At 38.1% G+C, this 19,841-nt stretch overlaps 1 protein-coding gene across 3 annotated transcripts in view; it reads right to left on the bottom strand.

Moving 5' to 3' along the window:
• The window catches only part of TTLL11 (tubulin tyrosine ligase like 11), a 253,372-nt gene extending 245,191 nt beyond the window's left edge, over positions 1-8,181 (bottom strand). Inside the window, exon 1 of one of the 3 annotated variants that reach the window (XM_020967575.2) lies at positions 7,544-8,181. In XM_020967575.2, the coding sequence (XP_020823234.1) occupies positions 7,544-8,035 (492 nt within the window). In that variant the 5' untranslated portion in view covers positions 8,036-8,181. The remainder of the gene's footprint in view (positions 1-7,543) is intronic. The other 2 variants (XM_078150148.1, XM_020967578.2) reach the window with 2 other exon arrangements.
• Between the last annotated feature and the right edge of the window lie 11,660 nt (positions 8,182-19,841).

Raw genomic sequence — 19,841 nt, 5'->3', positions numbered from 1 at the left:
GGGGTGCATAGAATACAAAGTGTTTAAATATAAAAAATAGAAGGAACTGAGTACATAAAATGTTAGAATGTACATTGTTACAGCAGAGTCACAAAATGTTCAAACTTGAAGGGAATTTAGAAATAATCTGGACCAATCCCTTCATTTTATAGTGGGTGATGACACTGAGGCCCAGAGAAGAAAAATGACTAGTCTCATTTTACAGAAATAAGTAGTGGCAGAGCTGGAACTAGGACCAAAATTTTCCTGACTACTCTTTCCAGTGTTATTCCCAATGTGTCACAATTCTCTGAAAAGTAGATAGTTTATGCTTGAGCAAAAACTTAGCAGTGGCACAAACACTTGTCCTTAAATTCGCTTAGGTCAGAGATCCACTAAGTATTGCATAGTTAAAAACTAAAAATATTTTATTTTTATGCTAAAATGTTAAATTGGTCATCAAAGAATTAATATAAATCTATGAGGTTAAATTCCAGCTAGTATTTATAATCAAATACAACTTTAGTGATAGAAACTAAGTCAGAAGAACCATTGTCTGGCACAGTTCTCTTTTCAAGAAGTTGTATTTGTTTTACTCTCTACTACAGCCTTATTTAAGTCTATGACAATAAGTACCTAGATTCAAATACTATCTTCAGTTGATTCAGCTACTTGCCAAATGCACTTGAAATCTGTATTCTGGAAATCATGAGCTAGGGGAAACAAGATCAAGATCCTCAAATATCTGAAGGTCTGGCATGTGGAAGCCCAGATGAGGGATGAGGGATTAGACTTGTTCTGCTTGGCCCCAGAGGACAGAACTAAGAATGATGGGTGAGGCATATTTCACATTTCATTACATTTTGGTGCAATATTAGAAAGACCTTTATAACATTTAGGAAAAAAATGTAAATAGGCTGCCTTCAGAGTTCTTTGACACTGGATGCACCTAATTAAGTGTGGCTAGATGATCAGAATGCTCTAGAACTTATTCATCTTTTAGGTAATAATGGTAGAACTAAAAGATTGTGGGATCTCTTCCATTCCTTAGATTCTGTGATTGTTGTGACAAACATGACTATAACACATCTTCAGAATGAAAACTACACTCCACTGGTGCTCACTGCCACTATGAATAGGAAAAATAACAACAAACATAAGGAATGTAGCATTAACTAACCATCATAACAATCTGATCATTCAGGTCATCACACTATGACGATGTGGAGGTCTTTAAACAGAGGCTGAATGATCTCTTGGGAGTTTGGAAAGTGGTAGTTCAAGTATGAGTTCAACTAGACAGTCTGAAGTCTCTTCTAACTCAGATTTTATGCATCTAGAAGCAGATATATTTTTTATGTTCCGAAGATTTAAGATGTCACAAAAAAATAAAAAGCAGACATAATTTGACAAAGAAAAAAAAAGATGGCACATTTTGCCCTCAAATGGTACATAAAAAGGGCCATTGGATAAGAGTCTGAAGATCAGATTGGAGTTTAACACTAATGGTATGACCATTGGAAAATTACTCTACCTCACTGGCCTCAGTTTCCTTGTCTTTAAAATGGCAAAAATCCTACTTGCATAATCTACTTCCCAAGTTTGTGAAGAAAAGTTTTTTGTAAACCTTTAATATCCTTGTTTTTAATATGCTTTTAAAAAATGTAAACTATTACTATTATCTGTCTTTTGCAAGAAAGGGAAAGAGGCTGAACCTAAAGTGATAAAGGATATGTAACCCATCACCAGTAAGAAGATATGAGTATACCCATTAATTGCATTAGAAGTTACAACCTATTTAGATCACATTAGTAATGATAATTGTTCACCCAGCAGGAGAAAATTGACAACCTTAGGTGAGATGAAACAAAAGTTCCACAAGGTAATTAAAATGCCAAATCATGAAAATGCTCCATTGTCTACAATGGATCCTTATAAACCAAATTCTTGATTCATAAATTCAAAGGATCTCAGAAACTGAAATTACTTCAGAGCTCATCCAGTCTACCTGAAACCTGAATCCCATCTGGAATTTACCCACAAAAGGCAACAGGCCTACTTGTGAAGGCCTCCAGTAGCATGGTACTCAACACCTTCGGAGGAGATCTACTCAACTGCCTTTATCTTTAGAAGTTTTCTTATCTTGAGCCAAAATTTGCCTCCTTACAACTTCCACTAGTCCTATAGACTCTGAAGCCTAACAGGATGAATTGGTACCCAAAAAAACCCCAACCTTTTAAGTCAGTGCTTCCCCCCCAAAAAAAAAACAAAACATAGATCATATTAAAAAATCCCAGCACTAGAGCTATAGATGTCTTCTAATTGGACACATGCAATTCTTATTTATATCATCACAATTATGTGACCATGTAGTTGTTATTGCACTTCCATCAAACTCTTCCTCTGATGCCTCATATAATATTATGTACTTGTCCCAGGGTTCTAGAAGCCTATGGCAGGTCCTACCCAAAGCTGGAAAGGCTTCAAGTATTGGCCTAGAAACAGACTGTGTCTGGCATCTGTGGATTACCCCAAGTTCAGAGAGACCCATCAATAGAGTCTGGCTGCAGAGTGATGACTTTTTTTGTCTGTAATTCACAAAAAAATGATGGAGGATCACAATTCATGTCAGTGGATTGGAATGCCCACACAGAGAAAATCATGGAGTCTTGAAATACTGAAGAAAGTATGCAGTATAACGGAAAGGCAAAGGACTTGTGTTCAAATCCTAACTATACTACCTGAGTGACTTTGCATAAATCGCTTTATCTCTATGGTTCTCGGGGTCCTCCTATAAAATAAGGAAGGCTGAACTAGACCAACTCTAAGGTCATTTTGAGTTCTAAATCCTATGATCTTAGATGCACATGCAGAATAGATCAGACAGTATGCTACTTCCCTCCATTTCTAAAAATAAGAGCAGATAAATAATAATGGTTACTTGTCCTATTAGGAGAAACTTATGGAATGTTGTTGAGTTTCTTTTCAAAATGTATTTATTCTGTGGTAATAGCCTTTTTTTAAAAAATGTTTCATTGATTCTCTTTTCTTTTTTTTCAACATCACTATCACTTGCTAATAACTTTCCCAATATAAACTCCTCCCTTATAATAAATAAGTACACTGACATGAATACAATGTCAATCTAATAATGGCTCTTAAATTAGAAATCCAGTAATATATTTTTATGTCCTACATCCTGTTGGTCAGTCAGAATTAGAATCTTCTGTCCTATAATTATGGCATGGTATGATGTCCATTGCTTTTCAGAGAAGCTCTTGTAAATATAATACCTAGTTAACATATGTAAAATATAAATATCCAGTAACTATAAATAAAATTAAAAATATATTCTAATTTATCATTACTATTATTATATAGAGGACAACACCATCCTCTCAATCCCTCAGTTTCTCAATTTAGGTGTCATTTGTGACTCCTTGCTATCTCTCACCCTACTCACCCACCCCAAATCCAATCTGTTGCCCAGGCCTATTGATTTGACCTCTTCAGCATCTCTTGAATATGTCACCTTTCTCTCTTCTGACATTGCCACCACTCTAGTGTAGGCCCTCATCATCTCATGTTTGGATTATTGCAATAACTTGCTTGTGGGGAATGTCTGCCTGCCTCAAGTCTCTCCCCATTCCAATCTATTCTCAGCCACCAAGCAATTTTACTAAAATGTAGGTCTGATGAATTCCTGTGGTTTCCTATTGTTTCCAAGATCAAATACATACTCCTCCATTTGGCTTTGAAAACCCTTTATAATCCAGCCTCCACCTACCTTTCCAGCCTTCTTACACCTTACTGCCTACTAGGTACTCTGATCCAGTAACACTGGCCTCCTGGCAATTCCTCGAACAAGACACTCCATCTCTCAGTTCCAGGTGTTCTCTCTGTCTGTCCCCCATGCCTGTAAGGCTCTCCCTTTTCAACTCTGCTCCCTCATTTTCTTCAAGTTGAAACTAAAATCCAACCTTCTACAAGAAGTCCTTCCAAACCCCTCTCAATTCTAGTACCTTCCTTCTGTTAATTATTTTCTATTTATCCTATATATAACCTGTTTGTACATATTTGTATGTTTGTTTTCTCCCCTTGTTTCTTGTATCTTTTGTGTATTTCTACCATTTAACGCAGTGCCTAGTACATGGTAAATTCTTAATAAATGTTTAATGACTGACTGTTAGGAGGTACTATTTGAATTTAACCTCAGCATCTGAAGATAGACCAACTTCAAATTTAGTCTTCATCAACTAAAATAATGTTTCTTTGAAAGGAAAAAAAATGTAGGTATACAATGAAAAAGAACGCAGGGAGTATATATTCAGATCAAAATGCTAAAGTATTTTTTAAACTGCCTAAGAAATTAGTATAGATGATAAAAATGTTACACAGATATCATCATTCAAAATATTTGTGGTTATTGATTATGATTTTAAGGACCAGTCATATTTAGCTTATAGAGAAAGAATTTCAGTAGATGATTGGCATTAAAACAGCACATCTACTGAAACAGATGATGAAGTATAAAAAGGATGTAAACTACTGTTAAATCATACTGCTTTTTCAAAAAATATTAAGTATGTCAGAGTCACTAAAAGCCAGGGAAGGTTAAGTTATATGACTAAATAAAATCTGTAAACAACTCCAACCTGTGGCTAGTAAGACATGACTCAAAAGTCAACTAGAACCAAATGTATTCTCATTCAAGAAGAATGCATTGACGTTTGTTTTAAGTTTTCCTAGCCAAAATAGTTTTATCTCTACAGAATAACATAAGCTTCTTGAGGTCAATGATTATTCTATTTTTTTTACTTTTTGTAATCACACAATTTAACAAACATTTGTTGAATTGAATTAAATGACTAATTTGGGTTTAAAGGCACTCAGCTGGCTCCAATAATTAATTACTGACTGGCTTTTGGCAAGTAACTTCCCTTGTTGGAGCTTCACTTACCTAATCAACAAAAGGAAGGGTTTGGAATGCCGACATTTTTTGTTAATATTTTCTCTTTCTGGGGGCAGCTAGTGGTGAAGTGGATAGAGCATGGACCTTGGAGTCAGAAGGACTTAAGTTCGAATTTGACCACACATACTTACTAGCTGTGTGAACTGGACAAGTGATTTAACCCCAACTGCCTCAAAAAAAAATCCCTTTCTCATTCCCTCCAAGTGTTCCCTTTTCTTCTTTCTATTTAAGTAGAAAATTTTAATCATATTAACTACCAATAAAGTTTTTAAAATTATTTTTTATAAAACTAGACACTTTTCATAAATAATGGCTACATATGAGCCTTCCCAATGAATATTCAAGTAATACTACTACACTCCAGTCCTTAACCCCCCATAAATTCTGGCATGTCACAAAAACAGAGATAGAGTTGGGTGGGGGAGAAGATTGCATCTCTTCATTTTGCAACTACAATGATTTGAATTTGCACATTGTTTTGCTAATTTGCAATCTTTTCATTTACTGGTCTTATTTAAATGTTTCTGCTATTAACTATTTTCTATTACGAAGAGAAAGTAAAATAGCAATAAATGTGAAGGAAAGAGTTGAATCAAATCCCAGTGTTTGATTGGGTATTATCTAAAATGGAATCATCTGTGAGTTGACCTAGCCCTCTTGTTAAAGAGAAAAATGAGAAAAGGAAGATGAACTTACACATACAGTGGCAAGCTTCCCAAGTTCAATCACATATACCTAAAATGCTGGTTGCTTCTCTAAATGAACCTGGTATTGGATTTGACTGGTAGCTATTTAAAATTACTTGTTTTTGTTATTCAGAACTTAAGTAATACTAAATAAAATGAGTGCTTCCATACACGTAATAGAACAGAAAAAGAGGAAACTGTTAATTTCTATTACATATAGTTTGCTTTTATTTTTAAATATGTAACAAGTTTAAAACATAACTTTCAAATTATAGCTGTTCTTTTTTTGGCATTCCTTCTGTTCTCTTCTGTTCAAGTTTTTTTTTTAAAAAAATTGCTTCAATCACCTTGTTTTCTTTCTTTATTTCTGTATCCTATCTCCTCCTACCCTTCCTTTTACCCTTCTCCCATTGAAAAAAGAAAAAAAAAACCTTGTAACAATTATACATAGTCAAGCAAAACAAATTATAATCATACTTTGGGACCTAGTAGCTGTACCATGTTGGCCAGGTCTGAAAATATGTCTTATTCTACATAAAACTACTTGTTTTGTTGGCCCCAGGAAGCACCTTTAAGGAACATAAAACTCCACGAAAGGAGCAAAGTCATAATTTATGATTTAGATGGTGTTTCTGGCCTTAAGTCTTAGCTATACAATTTGATGACCATCACCTCCAGTGTATAGGAGTATAAGATTTACAACTGAAAAGGACATTAGGTTCACTTAGTCAATCATAGGTTTACCACTTCATCTTAAAGACAAGGAACCTGAGACCCAGAGAGAAGAAACTGACTTGTAGAAAGTCAGAAGTAGAAAGGAAAAGAGCTGAAATTTAAACAAAGATCCTCTCTGATTCCAAATTTAATGCTTTTTCCACTACACCAAGGAATAACTATTTCCCCTAAAATCAACAAACACTACAATTTTCAAACACAAAATTGAATGACTACCTATAACACTGAAACCCCTTCTACTAACCACATCCATGGGAGATCCAGAACCACAGAATATTAGAACTGGAAAAGGCCTTTGAGACTATTGTTCACTAAATTGTAAACTCCTTGAGAGCAGGATCTATATTTCCAAGATGACTGCCCCTTCTCCCATCACCACCATATATAACACAATGTCTTTCTTACAGTAGATATTCAACAAATGTTTTTAATTGAGCCAAATAATTTTTTTCACCTAGAAACCACAGAACGAAAGAGATCATAGTAGGTAAAACACCAGAGTGAGAAAGTGAGGCATTATGATATAAAAGAGTTGGTTTTAGAGTTGGGGACAAGGGTTCAAACTCCATTGCTCTGTGATCTTAGGTAAGTTACTTAATATATCTCTGGGTCTCAGTTTACTCATCTGTAAAATGAGGGAGTTGGCCTAGAGATTTGTCCAACCTCCTTATCCCGCTCTAAATGTATGGACATAAAACCATTCAAGGCTGAAAACGATCTTTAGAAAGTTTTTGGTCAGAACTGGAAGAGCAATTAGAAAAACGTTTGAAGAAGAGCTATAGCCTTGTGAATACTGGACACCTTGGAAGACTGAATATCAAGGCTAGAAGAACCCAGTTAAAAACATTATGTTTCAAGAGAGAACACAGAATGTTAAAGCTGGAAGTGATTAAAAAAATAAAATGTTAGAACATAGAACTTAAGCGCTGGGAGGGACCTCCTCCAAATCCCTCTTCTTCCCCCCCAAACCCTTAAAAGATAGAGAAACAAGCCCAGGGAGGTGGAGTAACTTAGATGTCTTTGACCCTGACAAGGTCAGGAAGGGTGGTCCTGAGTTCTGGAGCACCAAGGGTCTGCCTGAGTGTGTGGCAGGAGGGCTGGGTTCTCCGGGACACCTCGCCCCTGGCCGGGCAGCTAGGCAGAGGCCAGAGGGCGGGATGGAGGGGCTCACCTCCCTCCACTTGAGCTGCCTAAGGCTGATCTTGAGGGCTTCCAGGGAGGTCCTGGCCTTGGAGCTGTCCACGGTGACAGTGAGAGGCCGGCGGCCCCGGGACTCGTCGGGCACACGCACTCCGGCGGCCTTCTTGCCTTTCGTCTTGGTCCTGATCCTGGCCACGGGGCGGGGGCGGCGTTCCTGGAGGCTGACGTCGCCTTGCTCAGCCGGGTTCTGGACTGTCAAGGGGGCTGAGGAAGGGACCCGGGTCTGGAGCTCGGCCTCGGCGGGCCTTTCGGGCTCGGGCTCGGGCGCGGGCGCGGGCTCGGGGTCGGGCGCGGGATCAGCGTCGGGCTCGAGTTTAGTGTCCAGCTCGGGCTCGGGCTCAGTGTCCGGCTTGGGCTCGGGCCGCTGCTCGTTCTGCTTGGCCTTAGGGTCGGGTTCCCCCTCCGCGCCGGGGTCCTCCAAGGCCGGCAGCTCTGCGGGCCCATCCCCGCAGGCCCGCTGCATGGCGCTCAGTGTTGCCCCTGCTTCCCCGGCCCCCGCAGGAGCAGCCCCCACCCTCCCCACTGAGCCCCGCGCCCGCCCGCAGCCGTAGCCGTCCCAGCAGCTCCAGCCGCCTGCGCTCCGGCCCTGCCGGTTGCCATGATCGCCTCTGGTTGACAACCGCGGCCGCCTTGGGACGGGGTGCGAGAAGGGACAATCAAGAGTCCAGCCCAGGAGACCTCATAGGAGGAGCATGGTCACGTGGCTTGTCAGTCACAGAGGCTCCGGGTACCATGTTTGAAACTGGCAAGCGAGCCCTTTTCTTTCTCTTCTCTTTCTCATTCTTTCTCTCCTTCTTCCAGCTGTCACTCTGCTCCTCTCTGTGTAGTCTTCTTTCCCTCTCTCTTTCCCCCTTTTTTCCTCTCCTTGCTTCCTCTCTTTTTCCCTCGTTCTCAAACCCAGGGCTCCTTCCACTGCATTCCCATGCAGCTCCCATTTCCCAAGTTAACGGAGTACTTTCTTTACCACCACCCTGTGAGGCAGGTAGTGCAAGGAGTATTGTCTCCGCTTTACAAATGGGGAAACTGAGATTTAGGAAAGGAAAATGACTTGCCCAAGTTCACTTAAACAGTATCATGTCTCAGAGGATAGAGGATAGAGCACAGAGCCTGGAGTCAGGAAGACGAGCTCAAATCCGGTCTCAGACACTTCGTGATCCCGGGCAAGTCACTTGACTGCAGTCTGCCTCAGTTTTCCTCATCTGTAAAGCAGGAATAATAATAGCACTTACCTCCCAGGATTGTTGTGAGGATCAAATGAGTAATAGTTGTAAAGCACTTAGCACACATAGTAATAGCTATATAAATGATAGCTTTTATTATAATTATTATTGCTAGGTGTGTGACCCTGGGCAAGTGAATGAACCAAAGTTTGCCTCAGTTTCATCAGCTGCAAAATGGGGATAATAATAGCACCTACCTCCCAGAATTGTTGTGAGGATCAAATGAATAATAGTTGTAAAGCCCATAGCACAGTGCCTGGCACATAGTAGGTGCTATATGTGTTGGCTATTATTATATTAGTATTACTTTCCCCTTCCATTTCTTTATAATAATATTGCATCTATTAGGTAATTAAGAAAATAAGATTCAGAGCTGGAAGGGATCTTGGGGGTGAACAAGTCCAGTCTCTTCCTATAGCAAGTGAAGACCCTGAGAATCAGAGGTAAAATTACTTGTCCAAAGTCACACAGCTTCTTAGCGTTGCTGAAATTTGAACCTAGGTCCTCTGATTCCAAATCAGGCGTGATTTCAGTTGTGCTACTCCTATGCTGAATTGAACGTTTACATTGTGTGGTAGAAAGCCAGATTTGGGTGGATTTGGCTGGGTTCAGCTCCTAGCTGTATCACCTGTGTGACCTTGGGCAAGTCATTTAACCTCTCTGTGTCTCAGTTTCTTCATCTGTAAAACTGAAGAGGTGAACTAAATGAGCTCCAAGTCTTTTCCAGCTTTAAATCTATAATTCTGTACTCATATATTTGATTCATACTTTTACAGGAATTCTTAGAGATCATCTAGTAGTATGAAACTCAACTAGAAACAGATCCTTTGTGGGCCACATATTAACTTAGAAAAGTAGTAATCAACATTATCTATGTTGTATTTTTATTTATTCTGTTAAACATTTGTCAATTACATTTTAATCTGCCTCATAGGCAGCTGCAAGTTTGACACCTCTGATTCTAGTCCGTCCTCCTCACATTTAGATAAGAAAAATTTGGTCCAGAGTGGTTGTTGCTGAGTTAGGAATCAACTTCAGGTTTCCCAATTCTCAGTCCAATGCTCTATCCACTGCTTTATGCAGCCTATAGGTTTTCTATTTTATTTTTGCACATAAGCAAGTAAACAAATATTGAACTATATTAATTCTATAGTCATGGGTGTCGGGTACAGCCTTTTTTTTTTAAGGATCATGACTTTTCCTAGAATACATTAAAACTTTGTCTCTTTTGTGTTTTGTAATGTTAACAGTTGCTATTAATTCCCTTGTTAAAGGTTCTTGTAAGGCTGATGATGAGAAAAGAGCATAAAGGAGAGTTTAAGGGGGGGAGACAATAGATAGTCAAACAAGTAAATAAAGAACTCTGGAAATCTGGTTGAATCCCGGGGTCTGACATCTAATAGCTGTGTGACCCTGGTCAAGTCACTTTATTTCTCTGAGTCTTAGTTTCTTTCTAAGCTAGGGACAACAACACTTTAACTTGCTATCTTGTTCTTGTAAGAATCAAGGAAGCAGTAAATGGGAAAGTGCTTTGGAAAGAGGCAGAGATAAGATGGTAGAGTAGCAAGAAGGACAGCTGAAGGGTATGGAAACCTATCTTACCCTACTGGAAAATAAGTGGGCAAGGGGACAAGAGAGCAGGGGGTTGATAGAGGGGAGGGCAGATTGGGGAAAGGGATAATCAAAAGCAAACACTTCTGAGAAGGGACAGGGTCAAAAAAGAGAATAGAATAAATGGGGGGGTAGGTTAGGATGAAGGGAAATATACTTAGTTTTTCACAACAGGACTATTATGGAAGTGTTTTGCATGACTACACATCCATAATCTGTATAGAGATGCTTGCCTTTTTAATAAGAGTGGGTGGGGAGGGAAGAAGGGAGAAAATTTGTAACCCAAAGTTTTAAAAACATATGTTAAAAATAAAAAATTATATTAAAAAAAGGACAGCTGAGCTCCCCAACCCAACTCATGCACAAAGATTTAGAAAAAGCACCACACCAGTTCCTGGTAGGGAAATCTAGTAAAATTTGAGAGTGAATCATATTTCTAACCAGATCAGCATAGGGAGACAAGAGAGGTCTGCAGACAGTGGGGATTGGATCTAGCCAGCAGCATACAGCACAGAGCATTCCAGCACACAGGAACTGAGAAAGGACACACACTGTTCAACAAGAAAAAAAGAGATCCAAAACTCTTACAGGATGGCCCCCACTTTGTAGAAGCTTCAGAAACAGCATGGCACCTCTATTTCATCACAGATGCAGGGCAGACTGAGGAGGGGACATGTGCCTATGGGTGGCATTCCGTGGGTACGAAAGAGTTGGGGGGCCCTAGGCTATGTACTGGGAATGGAGTAGACCTTACTCTGGAGCAAGGAACAAGTTCAAAAAGAGACAGCTGTGTGGCTCTGACTCCAGCAGTTGAATGGGGTTTCAATTCTATCATCCAGCTCAGTCAGAAGCCTGTAGGGAAACAACAAGGACTGAAATCTCTGGCCTTTCTTGGTCTCCCACTAATGCTAGTGCCTTCTCTATATTATCTCCAATTTATACTGAATGTAGCTTGCTTGTACATAGTCGTTTGCATGTTGTCTCCCACATTAGGCAGTGAACTCCTTGAAAGTAGGCTTTTGCCTTTCTTTGTGTTCCCATCAATTAGCACAGTGCCTGGCACGTAGTATACACTTAATAAATGTTTATATTCTGACTGAAATTATGTCTCTCTGAACCTGTAGAGCTTTCCAGCTGGCTCAATCCAGAACTCAACCCAGGGGAAAGCTCACAGGTATGTTGTCTGGACCCAAACCCAGGTAAGGAACATGCAGAACTCAGACTGAGTGAGCAGTAATAAGATTTTACCTTGGATCAGACCACTTCCAGAGCCCTGAAAACTTGCAGGTCCCCAGCCTGAACTGGCTTTGTAAGCTTGCAATAATACAATACTCAATACCCCAGAAAAGGAGCAGAAGAACCCAAGAGGAAGATAAAAGCTTAACCTAGACATTTCCTTTAAAACTGCTCAGAGCATGACCCTAACATGAAGTCTGAAGTCAGGAAGTAGGCTAGAAGAATGGGGGAGGGAGGCGGCAAGAATCCCACTACAAAAAGCTATTATAGTGATAAAGATACTCAAGACATAAACCCAGAAGAAGAGAATAACTCCAAAATATCTACAAGCAAAATCTCAAAGAAGAATACAGCTTGAGCACAATTTCAACTAGAATCACTGACAAAGATGAAGCAAGAGTTTTAAAAAAGAGCTTAAAAATTTTTTTTAAATCAAATGATGATACAAGTAAAAATGGAAAAAGAAATTAAAAAGTTATGGGAAAAGCTACAGAAAAAGTTCTCTATAACCATAAAGTACTATTTTAGTAAGCCTGAATTTCCTAATCCTGTTCAGTTAAATGGTTTTTTTTTTCTGGAAAAAAAGTCTCACAGAGAATGTTTTCCAATTGCTTTTAGTAAAGCCTTTCTTCAGTGAAACTGTACGACTGTGCAATTGGTGGAAACAGAGGAAGAGGAAAAATAGGGCTATGTATAACAGTGTCATATTAATGTGACACTGATGTTATTTGTGGCATTCCAAACAGTCATAACTGACTTGCCTGCTACTTATGACTACAGAAGGGCAGTATACCACTATTCAGAGCAAGGGAGTACAATATCTTACTTGACCACCAAGTGGAGCTCTCCTAGAGGCAAAAGCCCAGTGAGCCTGTAGTGGAGATAGTCATCAAGTGCCTAGTAGCTTCTAATAATGCTTTTTGTTTCCTCTCTGTTGTGAATACACCTTTATTCATTTTTTCATTTTGGTAATATATTTATTCTTTCTCTTTTTCTTGATCATGTTAACTAATGGTTTATTTAGTCAGTTAATAAACATTTATTAAGCATAATGCTAAGGTCTGGGGATACCAAGAAAGAGGAAAAAAATACATGCCCTACCCTTTGTTATTCTTTTTTTTAATAGCATTTGTTTTTACCAATTCAATGATATTTTAAAATGTCAATGTTTCTGAATTTCTCTCCTAACCTCCAAGCTTGTTTGTATTTATTCTGCCTGCTAATTTGTTTATTTTCTGGTCTTTTAAAGGGAATACACAGTTCATTGATCCTTTTTCTTAATATTAGTTGTTTTGTTAAGATTAGTTTTCAAAACTACAAATTTCATTTTGAGAGCTGCTTTACTGACTGACTGAACAAAGAAGAGACTGCAGTTCTTTCACGATGAACCAACAGTGCCGTTTCAAAGGTTTTGGTATACTCTCTCATTGGTATATCTCTATTTTTTAATTTAAATTTTTGTTTTTATCTTTTGCTTCACATCATATTCATTTCTGCATTTATACCTTTATCATCCCCTACCCATGGAGCCATCCTTTGTACTAAAGGGGGAAAAAAAGCAGTTAGGCAAAACTAACCAACATTTCAACTTAGTCTGACATTGTATGTAATGTTCCACACCCAGTGACCCCAACCTCCGCAAATACAGAGGGGAGACACATATGTGCCCCCCTCGTTCAACTGACATTGCCATCACCCTGGTGCAGCCCTTCATCAACTCATCCATGGAATATCGCAGTGGTCTGCTGGTTGGTCTCCATGTCTCAGTCTCTTTCCTACTCAAATCCATACTAATTCCACTTATTGGTCCAAGCGATCTTCCTAATTCAACAAACTCCAGTGGTTCCCTATGGCCTCCAGGATCAAAAGTAAAATCTTCTTTTTGGCTTTTAAAGCCCCTTATGATCTGGCCCCCTTTCAACCCTTCCAAGTCTTCTTATACCTTACTCTCCTCCATATGCTCTATGATCCAGTGACGCTGACCTCCTTGCTTTTCCTTGAACGTGATGCTGAATCTCCCAGCTTCATCTATTTTTATTGACTTTCCTTCATGCCTGGAATTCTCTCCCTTTTCATCTCTATGTCCTTGTTTCCCTGGCTTACTTCAAGTCTCAGCTTAAAATATCACCTTTGACAAGGAGCCTTTCCCAATCCCCCTTAATGCCAGAGCCTTCTCTCTAAAATTGGCTCCAATTCATCCTGTATATATCTTGCTTGTAAGAAGTTGCTACATATTGACTATCCAATGAGATTGTGAGGGCTTTGAGTACTGGTTTTTTGTTTTGTTTTGTTTTGTTTTCTCTTCCTTTATATCCCCAATGCTTAGCACAGTGGTTGGCACATAGGAGGTACATAATGAATGCTTGTTCACTTATTAACTTGGTATTTCCTCATCTCTTCCCCGGCAAAATCTTGGTCTTTAAAATAAACAATGTTCAGGTGTTTGGGGTTTTTTTTGTTTTGTTTGTGTTTGTTTTTGTTCATTGTTGTAGTTACTGTGTCTCTTCATCAGTTCATATGTCTACCCATGTGTTTCTGAATACTTCATATTCATTTATTACTTACAGTGCAATAACATTCTTTTATAAAATTATTTTTATTATTTTCATTCAGCACAAGTCCCACCTTCTCTCCCTCCTACCTCCACCCCCACCATTTGAAAATGAAAGAAAATTGTTTCCTCTCTAATTATTCGCTAATAATGGTTTCTCAGAATGATGTGAGGGATGCCATAAAACCATAAAATGAAATGGATTCTCTCCAGGCTTGTTAAATTAATGTCTATATAGCAACCTCTTCTGAGGTCCCCCCCACCCCAGTGATCAATGTTGTTAGAATGTAGGGTGAAAATCAAGCAATAATAATATTTTTTAAATGTTTCACCATTCCAAATCTATTCCCTTGTCAAAATTACCTTTTCAGCAGGACATATTCATGGAGATGTTTTCATCCTTTTAGGACCTTACTCCCTTTGATGGGCCAATGTAGATCATTTAATGATTGGATTATAATAAAAGATTAGTAGCTAAAAAAGAGAATGAAACAAAAACTTAACTCCTGTTACAAGCAAAACACATTTGCACATTGGCCATATCCATAAAAAAGATATATCTCATTCAATTCTATGAGTCCTTCACTTCTCTATCAGGGGGTAGGCAGCATGTTTTGTTATTATTACACTAGTATCATGATTGATCATTATGCTAATCAGCTATCAAAATTGTTTGTCTCTACAGATTATTCTTCTGGTTCTGTTCACTTCATTCTGCATCAGTTTGCATAAGTCTTCCCCAGGTTTCTCTGAAACCATCCTTGTCATCATTTCTTACAGTATAACAGTATCCCATCATACTCATATACCACAGCTTGTTCTGCCATTTTCTGAGTTGTGGGTACCCCCTCAGATTACCATTCTTTGCTATCTTATAAGGGGGTATAAATATTTTTGTTCATCCTTAAAGTTTGTTTTGCTTAAGACACTTTTCTACTTAATCTGTCTTCCCTCTAATTCCCTTTTCTCCTCTTTCTTCCATTTCCCAGTTGAAGGAAATGTGTTTCTCTACCCAACTGTGTCTTCTTTGAGGTTCAAGTGTCAGTCCCTCCCCCCACCCTTCCTTGTTTGTATAGATATCTACTTGTCCACCCAGTTTACGTGAGATAATTTCTCTTAACCTTTCCCCTCACCTAGTATATTCCTTTTCTTTTTTCTTTTTATTTTTTTCTTAAGACCATCAAGCCATAACAGAACTACTTCAGGTCTTGTCTAATTAGACTCCATCTGTGATCCCTGGTGATGATAGGGTTTGAGAGAGCTAAAGAGCAGAATAAAGCACTGGGCCTGGAGTCAAAAATATCTGAATTCAAATTCAGCCTCAGACTAGTTGTGTGGCCCTGGCAAGTCACTTAACATCTGTCTACCTCAGTTTCTCAACTTTAAAATGAGGTTCATTAAAAAACCTTCCTTCCAGGGTTGTTGTGTAGATTAAATGAAATAATACTTGTAAAGTGCTTAGCACAATGCCTGGCATATAGTAGGTATTTAATAATTCCTTGTTCCATTCTGCTCTGGTTCAAAGGAGCATGTATATCATATCCTCACATTAGAATGCAAACAGTTTATCCTTGTTTAGCCCTTTATCCTTGTTCATTTGTGTTACCTTTTTATGTTTCTCTCAATTCCTTGTGTTTGAACTTTAAAGTTTCTATACAGCTCTGGTCTTTTGATCCAGGATGCTTGGAAGTTCTCCATTTTTATCCCTCTGGGATTATATACTCAGTTTTGCTGGGTAAATTATTCGTGGCTCTAAATTTATATCCTTTGCCTTCTGAAATATGTTATTCCTAGCTTTCTGCTTCTTTAGTGGTGGCTGCAAAATCATGTGTGATGTGAACTGTGGCTCCTTGGTATTTGAATTCTTCGTTTTTAGCTGCTTCCAGTATTTTTTTTCTTTGACCTGAAAAGCTCTGGATTTCAGCTATTTACATTCCGTGAAATTTTCATTTTGCGATTTCTTTCAGGAAGTGACCAGTAGTTTCTTGGGTTTTTTCATTTTGGTGTTTTGGGGGGTTTTTTATTTTTTGTATTTCTGTGTTGCCTTTTGGTTCTAAGACATCTAGGTGGTTTTCTTTTATGATGTCTTCAAAGATGGTGTCTTACCTCTGTTTTTGGTCGTGGTTTTCATATAATCCAATGATTCTTAAATTGTTTGCGCTTTAATCTGTTTTCCAGGTCAGTTGTTTCTGCTATAAAATACCTTACATTTTCGTATTTTTCAGTCTTTTTACTTTGTTTTAATATTTCTTGTCTTGTGGAATTATTGGCTTCTATTTGGTCCAATTCCAATTTTTAGAGGGTTTATTACTTGGTCAAGATTGTGTACCTCTTATGCCAAGTTGTTAATTCCCTTTCAAATTCTTTCTTCATAATTTTCATTTCTTTTCCAATTTTTTCCTCTAGCCCTCTCATTTTATTTATAAACACATTTTCAACTTTTTTAAAAGAACTTTTAAAAATTAACTCTTGTTCCATCTCTTCCAGAAATTTTAGTTAAATTTGTGCCTATTTTTCTTTAAGGCTTTGCTTGTAGATGTTTGGGAGTCATTCTCCTCTTTTGGGATCTGCATCTTTAGTTTTCCTGTCACCATAATGACTCTTTATGGTGGCGTTCCTTTTTTTTTTCTTTTGCTCATTCTTCCAGCCTGCTTCCTGACTTTGGTCTTGATGTTAGAGCTGGGCTTTGTGTAAATTCTAGGGGGGAGGTCTGGGCTGGTCCTGTTGCTGCTTTCTTGGAGTATTGAATGTTGTGTTGTTACAGGCTCTCAGGGACAGCTCAGGCTGGCAACCTGAAAGATTTCAGGGCTCCCAAAGTGGTCCAATCCAGGGCAAGGTCTGATTACTGCCCTCCAGGTCTGAGCTCTTCAAGTTTCTGATGTGGGTTTGGATTTAAGCAATGACACACTGTTATTTGATCACTGATTAGAAAGCTTTGCTGGTTATGAAGCACAGAATTAAGGGTTCACCCTTGGTCTGAGATTCCTTCCCTGTTTATTCCTCTGAAGGCTTCAGATAACCTAGAAGCTGGAACTGAGACCCTGTTCTGGTCCTGGGGTCAGACTCACACAGCTGCTATTTGCTTCCGAACTTGCTTAGTCTAGGACCTGCTATTACTCCCTACTCCAGAATGCCACCCTTGAGCACAGCCACCCTTCTATAGTTCACCCTGGATCTGTTACTCAAAACTGGATAGTGGGCCAAAAAGTTGCCAGTTGGCATTTCTGTGGTGCCCTTATATGAGAATGAGACCACCTATTTCTTTGGTATACAGCCTTTCCCTGGGTGCTGGAGTGCTTTGCTGCTCCTGGCCAGACTTTGTCCCATGTGTCCATAGACCTCTGTCTCCCTCTGCAGACCAGGACTAAAAAAAAAAATGACTCCCTATGACTTTTTCTTGTATTCCCCCATCAGGAATTAGTCTAGTATGTTTTCTAGATTTGTTTGGATTTGGGAGTGGGGAGAGAAGAAGAGCTAAATGTACTGACTTTTGCTACTCTGCAATCTTGGCCTCACCTTCTAATAATGTTCTATTAAATTCAGATAATAATTAGCTAAATTTGCTTAGCCATTCTCTAATATATGGGCATCTACTTTGTTTCCAGTTCTTAGCTACTACAAAAAGGGCTGCTATGTGTATATTTTGGTATAATGTGAGAGCTTTCTGTCTGTCTTTGAACTCGCTGGGATATATGCCTTAGCAGTGTAATCTCTGGGTCAAAGATTATGGATATTTCAGTTACTTATTTTAGCATAATTCTAGATAACTTATCAGAATTATTAGACCAATTCACAGTTCCGTGAACAGTGTATCACGATGTACTTCTCTTTCTTCAGCCCCTCCACCACTGATTATTTTAATTATTTAGCAACTTAGCCAATTGTTTGTATGTGCAGTAAAACCTCAGAATTCTTTTGATTTGCGTTTCTCTGATTCTTAGTAATTTGGAGCAATCTTTCATAGATTGTTAGTAGTTTGCAAAGTTTTTGAAAACTGTTCATTTTCTTTAGTTACACACATATACATTGGAGCATGACTCTTGTTATTATATATTTGTTGTTCCCTACATATCTTGGATATCAGGGACATTGAAAGCAAAGATTTTTTTCCCCTAACCAACAGCTTCTATTCTTATCCTAGTTGTATTAAGCTATTGCTCTGTACATGGTAAGCTCTTAATAAATGCTTTTTTCATTCATTCATTCAGTTTTATACAACAGAAGTTATCTATTTTATCTTTTATGATTAACTATCAAATGGGTGTGTTGATAAATGTTTAACCATTTGCTCTCTAGGAAAAAAATGTACATAGGACACACTTTAAGTTTAGGTTGCATTATTAACATTTTCTCAATCACTTTCTTAACCTAGACAATCAACCAAAGAGTAAATCAAGCTCTGATTTTTAGGTTCCTGATTTCTGAAAATCTAATGGTTGATTCTTGAAAGTTGGCATGAGCTGGCTCCAGAATATCTCTGCTTGTAAACTATCTTTGGTTGAGAACTAATTCCCTCACCCCATCCCGACTCTGCACCCTAGCCATATTTATAAAAGGTATATGGTCTCATTTTTTTCTAAAAAAAATTTTTCATGACATGATTTTTAATAGTCCAGTCATAATTTACTATGGTGTCTAGTGTCAGTTGCTGAAGTAAACCTAATTTCTGAAAAACTCTTTCCTAATTTTCTTAGCACTTTATATCAAATAAGGAACTTTTCCTCAAAATATGTTCTCAGGATTATTGAACATTGGGCTATTAATTGGATTATTTCTGATTCTTCCTTTTTTTTTTCCTTGACCTGTGATTCTGGGGAATTTTCAGATGACAACAATTCCTATATCTATGCAGGTCAGCACTTCCTCTACAACTGATAGTATTAGAGAGTTCTAGAACTAAAGCATTCAGCGGCTAAGTGACTTACCAAATGAAAAGATGTATGACAGGGTCTATTTTTTAATCGATAGCATATAGTTTCAGTGATTACTGCTTTATAATATAATTTGAAGCCTAGAAGTATTATTTCCCCTTTCATTCCTTCTTGTTTTTTTTTTCAATTATTTCCTCTGAGATTTTAATTTTTTTCTCCCTCCAAATGATTTTTATTATTATTTTGTCTAGTCTTATAAAACATCCTCTTGGTAATTTGAATGGTGTAGTATTAAACTTGTAAATTAATTTAGGTAGTATGCTCATTTTTATTGAACAGCCAATCTATGAACAACAAATTCACTCCAATTATTTAAGTTGGTCTTTATTTCTTAAATGAGTTTCATAATTGCATTTATATGTCTTAAGTGTGCCTTGATAGATTGACTCCTAGATATGTCAGAAATTTTGTAGTTATCTTGAATGGAATTCCCTTTATAATATATCTTTCTGTGTTTTAAATGTATTTCTCATATATAGGAAATCATTGGGTTTTGGTTTTTCTATCTATTTCTTTAATTCAGCCTTAGACAACTTGTTAGCTGTGTGACTCTGAGCAAGTCACTTAATCTCTGTCTGCCTCAGTTTCCTTAACTATAAAATGAGGATAATAATAGCACCTACCTCTCAGGGTTGTTGTGAGGATAAAATTAGAGGAGATTTGTAAAGTGCTTAGGAAAGTGCCTGGTGTGCGGGAAATGCTATATGAATATTTGTTTCC

The sequence above is a fragment of the Phascolarctos cinereus genome, unplaced genomic scaffold, assembly GCF_003287225.1.
Source record: "Phascolarctos cinereus isolate Bilbo 61053 unplaced genomic scaffold, phaCin_HiC Scaffold_2;HRSCAF=192, whole genome shotgun sequence".
Taxonomy (NCBI): domain Eukaryota; kingdom Metazoa; phylum Chordata; class Mammalia; order Diprotodontia; family Phascolarctidae; genus Phascolarctos; species Phascolarctos cinereus.
The sequence above is the reverse complement of the archived record's forward strand: the minus strand, read 5'-3'. Positions and strand labels throughout refer to the sequence as shown.